Raw genomic sequence first — 11,049 nt, 5'->3', positions numbered from 1 at the left:
TATATATATATATATATATATATATATATATATATATATATATATATAATATGTATATATGTATATATATAAATAATGTATATGTATATATATACATACATACATACATATATATATATATATATATATATATATATATATATATATATATATATATATATGCAACTGACTTTTTTGTATGCATATGCCTTTATTAATAAAAGGATTTTTATATTCATATGCATACCTCTTTTAATCCTCAATGCATTTCCTTTTCAAAGGACTGAAATGAAACAAACGATTCTTTAGAAGGAAGAGTAAGTGTTAAAACATCTTCATATCATAAAGGAAATATGCTCATAAAGACAGTATTTACATTCATAGTGTACAATAACATTCAAATAGGTACTTGTAATAAATATACCTCTTAAGTCTAATAAAACTGTATTGATAAACCAGATGTGTTGCCATGATTCTATACCACAGTAACCTTTCTGCTTGTTGGTATCAACTTGTGTTCCTCTTCGTCTTGTTCTGGGCTTGGACTCTGGGTGTAAGTTGGCGAGCCCGCCTTCCTCCTCCTGTTGATGCTTCCTGCGCTACCCAAACTAGATTCATCGAAGGACACTCTGTGGTGTTGCTGCCTTCCATCGTCACTGCCTCTGGCCCCTGGGTTCGACATGTCCTCTTCATTTCTTCCTCCTCCTAAAGTGTCTTCCGTCGCTCTTTCTTGGTCATGGCTTTTGAGAAGGTTCGAAACTGGGAACGATTCTTCTGGTGCTCCGTCAGATAGTCTGTCTTGAAGGACACTGTCAGCTGTGGACATCTTTCTGGCAGTCCCATTCATACTGCTGGGTCTGTGGAAGTCATCTGAATTAATTGTGCTGTGATTACTACAATCATCTACATTACTTTAATCCAAAATGTGTATCTATTTTTATGAAATACTGTAACCAAAAAGACTATTAACTTCCAAAATAAGTGTCCACAGACAGAAAAAAATGGGGAAAACAGAGAAAAGAGGAGTATCGTGAAATAAATAATTTTCGAACACAAAAAGGACACTGAATAACTGATGTGGGTTAAACGTTTATAGAATCAATATTATTATAAATTCAAGTTTTTTCATCTGTGGGCTATGTACAGTACAAGATATATCCATATTTTCAAATAAGGTACATGCACAAACTTAAAATTTATGAGATACTGGCAGCTTTTCTACACTGTAATACAAAACTGTTGTAAGCAGCTTTCCTACATTGTAATGCAAAACTGCTGTAAATGTCTGTTGTCAAAATAATAAATGAACTTGTAGACTTTCTCTTTGCCACAGCTTAACAGTCTCTAATATTAAAGTAATGTACATAAATGGTGATTTGTATGTAATTTATAAAGTACTATACAAGAGCAGTGATTGATTAAAATTTGTCTACAACTGGATGTTATGTAGAAATTCTCTATTCCATTAATATTTTGTTTGTTTGAAACTTACTCTTTAGGGCAACAGGCGCAGTAATCTGACATTGTCCAGTGCTTGCCAAACTCCTCTCCTTCTTCCAAGGTTTGAGGCAGGTGCTGATGCAGAGTTTCCGGCAGCATGAGAGAGAAAATGCCTCCGAGATTCAAGAGTATCCCCATGATAATCAAAGGCAATACCATCATTTCCGAGCCCTGTAATGAACACAAGACATTAAAATCTATTTATTAAGTCTTAAGTGATTTCAAGCTACTTGAATGATTAAAAGGAATATTTTTTTACCTGTTTCTGTTCTGTGTATGGTAAGGAAGCCCTGTACCACACGTCAGGCTACCTCTTTCTTCATTTACTCTGCGGATATCAGTATTTCTTGCAAAGTAACGTTTGATGTTCTTTCTCTCCCTGTACTTGAATTCTCATTTTACTTCCGTGTCTCCTGCGTCCACGATTTTCAGTTCTTCAATAAGCGGGTCTATAACACAACCCTCTTTTTTGCGTGTGTTTGTGTGTATGTCTCTTAAGCCTGAGCTATACAAGAGCATTAAGCTTCCTCTGCATAAAGGAAATACGACATTTCACAAAATTTTGGAGTTTGTGATAGTACGCAAAATAGCTAAATGTGTAACAGGAAAATGTGACACAAAAGTTACTCTGCTTCACCAGACTCAATATGGGGGAGGGTCGTTTCCAACGAGGTAACAGCATTGCTTCCAAGGTCTTATGCCCGGGAGACCTCATGGAGTCCCTATTCCAAAAATATACCCTCTATCATGATGCAACGATATAGGGTATATTTTTGGCGAGAATTCGCCAAAGTCCTTTGCATCAATCGGGTGCTACATGAATTGATTAATCCAATGGATTTATTTTTTTTATACTGTTGGATTGTGAATGATAAAAAAACCTTCCAGTTAACAGTCAAAGGCTGTGAAGAAAAAGCTGCACCTCTCAGAGTTTCTCTCTCGGATTCTTAAATCTCAACAGATGAGAGCAACAAATTACTGGCAAATAATTAAAAAATATGTGAATGATTTCTTATAGTCAAAACTGTAAGAACTGAATCCTCCACGTGTACGATTACCACATATTTCATTGTACTTTTCTTTGCATATATTCTACAAAACATGGAAGTTCAATTGTTCAAGTTTTTTTTATTACAAAATAGCATATTGAAACTACCGAGTAACATACTTAGAACTAAATGAAACGTAACAATTGGAGCAGGTTAAGTTGAAGAAATGGGACGGCCATGGAACAGATTTGAAGTAATAGGCAGAAAGAATGCAGCAAAGAACCTAATGTACCTTAAGCTGGAGCCCACGCAAGGCACACTATGGGTAGTACTACCTTGCCAGCATAGCTGTTTTGCATTTTGATAGTAAATTAGTCTATATTCCTTATCAGATACCCTATATAATAAAGTTCTTATCAAGCAAATGATTTCCTCACCAAATGATTTATGAGCGGAATCACAATGGGCCCGATCATTCCGGCCACTGCAGAGACGGAGAGACCCATCCCTCTAACCACGGTTGGGTAGAGTTCGGAAGCCATCAAGGGAAGCACCACGAAGGAGGCCGAGATTCCAAACTTTCCGACGCAATACAGCACCAGAGTGACCGTGGGATCTAGGCGAGACAAAACTGGAAAGGGTTAATTCCACGAAGATGTCAACTCCTCCGTTAGTTGAGTTTATATTATACGGTGTTCGTTGCATAACAAAAAGGCTACCTTTTACGAAGAAGATTTAGATGGGATTGTCCATGACTCATGTACGAACTGATTTATCAGATATTGAGTGATTAAGGGTTGGATTTTAATACTAGATTTCAATCAAAACTCTGTACTGATATATGACCATATTCAATTCTTCTCATTTTAATCCAGTAAATAGTAGCTGTACTTACTACCCAAATTCAGTGATATTTTCCTTCATAAAATATATTGTAACATGACAAAGAAAAGATTGAAATATGCTTTCTTGTTCTCCAACTGCTTCTTTCAACCTATAATTTTTGTTTCTTGGCTTTTCATGAATCCTTCAGTTGCACGTGATGCATGGCATATTTTATCCTGCATAAGATGGACATACCTGAACCAATTTTAGAGGGTGACACAGGTATAAACGAGATATTTTTTAGCACTTGCAGGCCGTTTCATATAAGACTCATCGACCATAGTCATCAGTAAGAGATGAAGGAAACAACCCTGAGATTATTCTCTAAGCTCCCTCCTGGCATTTTAACACAAAGGTCTACTGATTCATAAGAGAGAACAATGTGAGCTTACACAAGAAACAATATTATAAACACAAGTAACTTACGGCTCCAAAACCGCAGGAGGACGTTGGTGACAGATTGCAATCTTATTCTATCTAGGACAAACAAGTCAACATAAGCTCTAACCATTTTGCGTTAAAACCGTGGCAACGCAAGCACTTCCTCCGACCACCATTGAGAAACACAGAGTCCATCTCCTGCCCCAGTATTCTGTTGACGGCCACAAGAAGAGGTAGGTAGGTAACTCAGCCAGTCCAGCCAGGAAGAAGTTGAGGTAGGCGTCGCCGCCCAGAGCAGGGGCGTAGTAGGAGAGGCCTACGTAGACCGACGTATTTGTAAACCTGACGGAATGAAATACGGATGGGTTCACGTTGTAAATAACCACAAGTAATAATGTGTTATCCTTTTCGGAGAGATATTTTGAGTCGCATCTCTAATCACAGAAAGGATGCTTTTCCACTTGTCAAATCGTGATAAACAACTTTAAGTGCATGTAGAAGTTTGTCTGCAAGTGCATATCCTTATTCACTAGATATGCCCTCACACATACAGTATACCTATATACATAAATGCATAAGTATTTACTAACGCATGCGTATGATTTATGTATAAGCTGAATTCCAGAGTATAAACGCTTAAGCCGTTGGTATGTTTATTCATTTATTGAAAAATAACTGAAAAATATACTCATGAAACGTTAAGACTATTTTCTATGTGCAGAATGACAAACAAAGAACATCTCTCACCAGTGATTAGTGTACTTTTATTTACCAGGTGAAGTTACCAGCTACTCTCTGGTTGAGGTATTTGAACTTATAATTTTTAATTTTAAGTTCCATTATACATTAACTTAGCATCTTCGTTTGTGACCCAATATTAGATTATCTTCACTCATCACGTTATTTTATTACATTTGCTTGGACAGAGACGAAAAGGTTTCCACTCACCGCTTACCTTCTCGTTAAACTTAGTAGCTGCGTCTCTGTCAGCACTTACCAGATAAACGTGATGATTAAAGTCTTCCGACACAGATTTGGAGTTCGGAATAGATCCATGACTCCGTAGGATCGCTGCACTTTCTCGTCCTCTTTTCCGGTCATGTATTTTTCGATCTCGTGTTTCCTCTGCAATGAAACGAGAGATGCATTGAGGTCATTGTTAAGACAGTAGGACACTCTGCATCGGCAAGATGTCCTGTGTTGCATTCCCAGAAGAGGCAGAGCACTTAGGACACATTCCGCTGATTCCCACTGTGTCTTTCTGAACCTAAACTGTGAAATATGTAACTGGTAGTTCCATGGTCATGGAAAACGGCATCTGGGATAGTAACCTCCTCTCAAAAGAAATCTTGACGAGAACCGGAAGGTTAACACCTCCTGAAGCCACTCCGATGTATATATATATATATGTGTATATATATATATATATATATATATATATATATATATATATATATATATATATATATATATATATATATATATATATATATATATATATATATATATATATATATATATATATATATATATATATATATATATATATATATATATATCTATATACACACATATATAATATATATCATGAGACACACAAAACACACAAACTTTTTGCATACTACATATATATGACTATATAAATATATAGATAAATATGGTATAATTTTGTCTTTATGGATCTAGACCACCACCCTTGAGTAAATTTTTTTAAAAACATTTCTAGCCTATGTACTCATAGTGACTAAATAATAAATAGACTCAATTTTGTCTTTAATTTGTCTCCATATACCACCCTTGATAAATATATATATATATATTTATAAAAATATATTTAGCCTATATATATACATATGATATAAATAATATATATATATATATATATATACATATATATATATATACATATATATATATATATATATATATATATATATATATATATATATATATATATATATATATATATATATATATATATAAACCAAGCCTAAAGACTGATAATGAATGATTGTAGATTAGAATCCCAGATTCTCATATCCCATTTCACTCACCCTAAGATTCGCCATATAATTTTCGGGTAGCTGCTTCCTGTTGACCCTCGCCATTTTCTGCATGATCTTTTCAGCCTCCTCCAGTCTCCCGTTGGCCAACAGCCATCGTGGTGACTCGGGTAAAACACTGGGGAAAGAAAGAAGTTAAATTAACAAAATACACACATAAAGACAGGAACGCACCACACGCTTTCTCTCTCTATATATGCTGTATATAGATATACACATAAGTATTTATATATACATATATTCATATACTTTTCATCAGGTACACTCCCCGCTAGTGGTGTTAATGAAATGCCTCAGATATATTCAAGTGCAAATGTCAACATGCTTGAGTGTCAGACTGCAAACGCGATCCCATTCATAAGATAATGAATGTTATAACCTTCTAACCTCCACAGTAGTCAGTGTTTTATGCTAACTGTTAAAATACGTATAATTATTGTTTATTAAATGAATCCTGAACTGAGACTCGTTATTCTTCATTTACGTTATATTTCACATTTTTTGCCACTGTTTTTCTCTTTTAATCGAAGACACGAGGTTTATCTATAATGTTTTATCTGACTTTTTTCAATCATTTATATTTTGCAATACTACCTGAACATCATATCCGCCCTGATGAATTTGTTTTGTCTAGTAGTCAATAGGATGGAAAAGATGCGTATAATTATCAGAGCCAATGCCATTCATTATAAAGGGCGTTTCCCTATACGCATCCCGCGCCTTGGTTGCCTGTTGTTGTGCTGTACTACGTCAGCTTTTGCACAATAAAGTGTTTCTCTCATTGCATAATAACAATAATAATTCAAGAATTGGTTTCTGAATGCAACCATGGATATAGAGAAATAAAATGAAAACATTTAAGGCTAAAGGTAAGCTACAGAGACCTCTGCCTTTGCCACCCTTCTATCAATTCCTCACCACCAAAAGAAGAAGAAGGCCAAGAAGGGGATGGTGGTAGCGAGGGAGAGCTGCGCCCAGTCCCTAACCAGGTACGCCACCCCCGACAACATGATGAGGGTGAAGGAGTAGGCCACGTTCATGATGACCGTCGTGTAGGTCCTCTTGCCCGGACCCACGAGTTCAATGGCTGCAATGAAAGCAATAGAGGAAATTACGATTGATCGCACAGAAGGACTGATAAATGAGCATATGACCTGCAAAGAAAACTGATTAAGGTTTGCACTCAGGTTCCACGGAATCTCCAGTCAAACATCTCTTTCTCTCCCTCTCTCTCTCTCTTCTTTTCTGTCATACAGACTCATGCGATAATTCAAATATCTCTGACATTCACAGACAGACATGACTGAGAGAGTAGCCTAATGTACGTTGAAAAATAAATCCTGGACACACACAAACGCAAAACATACACACACACAAACATAAACATATATATATATATATATATATATATATATATATATATATATATATATACTGTATATATATATATATATATATATATATATATATATATATATATATATATATATATATGTATGTATGTATAAATAAACATTTATATATATAAATATATTTGTGTATAATATATGTATATGAAATATTTCAGAAACTTCTGAGACTGATAACCTATAAAGTTAATGAAATGTTAAGACCTAATTTAGGTAGGGCTGATACGATTGCGTGTGGCAGAAAAATGCAATTTCTAATATGATTGTTGGGAAATTAATTAAATACCTTTTCATATTTAAGTAACTGAAACAAACGACTATTGTGTGGCTGGGCATCCTCAAGACAGAGAGTGACTTTATTTTCAAATAGGATTTCTATTCCTGATTAAACTTTATTTAATGCTTATACACTTATTGTCTAATCAATCAGCAAAACCTATTATCCTATTTATCTTAAGGAATCAGTCCGTCTTCCTTTCTGGTGGTCTCTAGAAATCGCTACTCTCAAACAACTCGGTTGTTTCTGACAGTTTAATTTCCACTACCTCCAAGCTCTAGAATTCGTTTCACTCCGCTTTCCCTAGCTATCACACATCCTCTAGGAGACGAGTGAACTTCTCTCTGGGGTCGAGACCAACTTCCCTCTTCCTTTATATGATTCCATAGGTTTTGGGTTACATGAGGACGTTAGATAATTCATTTCATCTCTTAAGAGAACGACTAACCTAACACCATAGGCGTCGACATGATGGCAGGAACGGTGAATCCCACCCCGACTCGACATACGAGCCACCAGTGGAATGTTGGTGCGAAGGCCGTGGCGATACCGAAGGCGCTCTCGATCAGAAGGTAGATGAAGAACGCCGGTCGACGGCCACATCTGCGGATTGCAAGAAAGAGGTTTTCACTTCCCTTCAGGTTAGCGCCTGGTTTCTAGGCTGGAGGAAAACTCAAGCAGCCTGATTAAATCTGTCTGTATGGATCTGGTGAAACATAAATGCCTGTATCTGAGGCCACAAAATGATGTTTGTATTTTGACAGGAATGCCACATAGCAAAATAATTTTGAACTAGAGTGTAAAACTCCTTCCCAAGAGATATATATATATATATATATATATATATATATATATATATATATATATATATATATATATATATATATATATATATAGTTCTAGTCTGAAGGAGATAAAAAAATGGAGAAAAAAAGAATATTGGAGTTCAAAGATTTGCTAAAAATTAGTAAGTAAAAGATAAATGCAAAAACATAAAAATTAGTAAGTACAAAATAAATGCATACACACACACACACACACACACAATATATATATATATATATATATATATATATATATATATATATATATATATATATATATATATATATATATAAACACCATATGGCACTGATCAGAATGATATTGCATCCTACTGACAGCAGCTATTATTGAAGACCAAAACCTTTACATCCTTACCCATCCTGTATGTAGCCGAATATGTAGTTCCCGACCAGACCGCTAGCGCCCAGGAGAACAAGGGCTAATGTAGGATAAAAGGATGAATCGCATACTAGATCCCACTGAAAGATATGGATAAATGAATGAATGGTTTGTAAGCAAATAAACACTCACAATGATATGTACAAGTAAATCATTTTATCATTACTGAACTTTCTTTCAATGTGGACTCTCCCATATTTTTTCCATCACCATGCACGGCCTAGATGAGGAATGTAATTGGAATATCAAATTTAGGCTGCAGGACAAGCGCAGGGACCTATGAGGTCATTCAGTGTTGAAAATGAAAGTGAGAGTAAAGGAGAAAACCTCGCAGTTGCACTATGAAACAATTGTTAGGAGAGGGTGAAAAGTAAGATAGAAGAAAGATCATATGAATGGAGGTACAATAAAATGAATGAAAGGGGTTGCTGCTAGGAGCCGAAAGGAAGCTGTAAAGAACCTTAAGGAATGCCTACATTTCACTGCATGAGGTGCACTGACGGCAGTACCCTCAACAGGAGGGCCTAGGTGATGAAGGTTTTTCGTTGTCTCTGCTTCCAATCAATGGCTTTCTTGTTTGACTTCTTCTCTTATTGTTCGGCTGTAAATTGTCATTTAACTCTCCTTCAGGCTACTTGTAGTGTTTATTCTTTTACATTAATTAAGTTTTTCCTCTCCATTTTCCCTTATTATTTCCTTCCAGCTCTTTCTTGCTCAAGTGACCAGTGCCTTCGCAGCTTTACGTAGCTGCCGGGCTGTCTCATGTACCACGTTTAGCTGCCTCTGCCGGGTGGTGACTACTCTCAGATTTTAGCATTAAACATGGACCCCATACATGAGTTTTTTTTTCTGAAACCCACGACATACTTTTATCATTATGCACCAAAATCTATCATTTGGAGGAAGCCGCCAAATGATTGTTTTAACCAAATTTCTTCATTAATTTGTCATCCGCACTTACGCTGTTTTGTTAAAACTCAGACACACACAGGCGAAAGCAATGTGTACTCATACTCTCACTGGGGTTGAATTCTTTTGTTTACCCCAGCAGACGATCAGTTTTTGGTGTTTAATGATAGTTTAGACGATAAATCTACCGGCAAATTCAACGGCGATCTTTTTAATTCGTTATGTTCAAATGAAACCGGGAGACCAGGAACCGTAGATTGTGGAACGCCCTTCAACAACATGACTAAAATTAAGAGTATTTATTTTATTTATTACCTTCTACGGGATTCAGAGCCGATGAAACACGGTTTTTCGGTGATACCTTTTTATCTAAGCATCAGATAAGGTTGAAAGGTGGCAAGTGTATATTTTATAACCCTGCCTAAATAATACCTGCAAGTATTATTTAGTACCTAAGTTCGATAGTTCTGGTACTTATTAGAGTAAGTGTGTTTCCTATGCCAGAGCCATCAAAATCGCAGGTAAGGGTTTTGAACACAACAGTGACGTTAACCTATGACGTAATGAGGCACCACCCACAGTGAAGAGAGTTTACATATTGAGAAAACGTACGTCTCTTCACTGTGGCTCTGCCCACCAGCCGATGACATATTCACTAATTAATATTGGTACCCATCCTAGGTTTCAGCGATATCAATGATGGCTATCATTCTCAATTATTTTATTATTATTATAATTATTACTATTATTATTAATACTTTGTGGAGGTTTCATCGCAACTTCCACAGCAGTTGTTGGGACTAAGTTGTTAGCTTGGAATTCTTCCATTTTCTTGATATTCGTATTGTTTCTACATTACAAATAATTCAGTTATGTAATTCATCCACATAATGAACCAGTCTATAGTTCATTTGTTAGATCTACATCTATTCAGGGCGGGAATACAAAAAGACAATCCGTTTTGTTTTACCTCAGATTTCGACACTATAGCCTTCTATTTGCAGCAAGTCGCGAGCGGTCACTAGAAGTAGAGTTCAAATGAAAAGCAATGATACCTCATTTCCCTCCAATGTTAGAGGTGTAAAGATCAACGCCATTGTTGTACTTCAGTTAATGTAACCCACTGCTAATTTTCTTTGTTTTTTATTTATATCATAAGGCACCCTAAACAGGGCTCGTATAGCCTACTCGCTGCAAATAAAAGGTAATGGTAGGAGTCAAGATTTTGAGGGCAAGCTATTAAATTTATTTACCTACTTAATATCAATCAAATGTAACACGATTTATATTGATATGCATGGAAGGGAAAATATATTGGAATCAGTCTCAATGAGGAACATTGTTATGATCATTTTTTTCATAAATATGTTTTAGATGTACAAATAAAACGTCTAACACTATACATAATTTATTTACAAAATGTCTTTATCGTC

At 35.6% G+C, this 11,049-nt stretch overlaps 1 protein-coding gene across 12 annotated transcripts in view; it reads right to left on the bottom strand.

The window, feature by feature from the left end:
- Nucleotides 1–280: 280 nt before the first annotated feature.
- The window catches only part of Balat (Beta-alanine transporter), a 299,782-nt gene continuing 289,013 nt past the window's right edge, over nt 281–11,049 (bottom strand). For 9 of the 12 annotated variants that reach the window (XM_067094756.1, XM_067094760.1, XM_067094766.1 and 6 more), the window contains 9 exons: nt 8,684–8,787; nt 7,932–8,086; nt 6,716–6,884; nt 5,789–5,915; nt 4,732–4,859; nt 3,862–4,076; nt 2,906–3,084; nt 1,472–1,650; nt 281–836 (listed from right to left, as the gene is read on the bottom strand). In XM_067094756.1, the coding sequence (XP_066950857.1) occupies nt 455–836; nt 1,472–1,650; nt 2,906–3,084; nt 3,862–4,076; nt 4,732–4,859; nt 5,789–5,915; nt 6,716–6,884; nt 7,932–8,086; nt 8,684–8,787 (1,638 nt within the window). In that variant the 3' untranslated portion in view covers nt 281–454. Of the gene's footprint in view, nt 850–1,471; nt 1,651–2,905; nt 3,085–3,861; nt 4,077–4,731; nt 4,860–5,788; nt 5,916–6,715; nt 6,885–7,931; nt 8,087–8,683; nt 8,788–11,049 lie in introns of all 12 variants that reach the window. The other 3 variants (XM_067094822.1, XM_067094812.1, XM_067094833.1) reach the window with 1 other exon arrangement.

Source organism: Macrobrachium rosenbergii, chromosome 4 (genome assembly GCF_040412425.1).
Source record: "Macrobrachium rosenbergii isolate ZJJX-2024 chromosome 4, ASM4041242v1, whole genome shotgun sequence".
NCBI lineage: Eukaryota > Metazoa > Arthropoda > Malacostraca > Decapoda > Palaemonidae > Macrobrachium > Macrobrachium rosenbergii.
The sequence above is the reverse complement of the archived record's forward strand: the minus strand, read 5'-3'. Positions and strand labels throughout refer to the sequence as shown.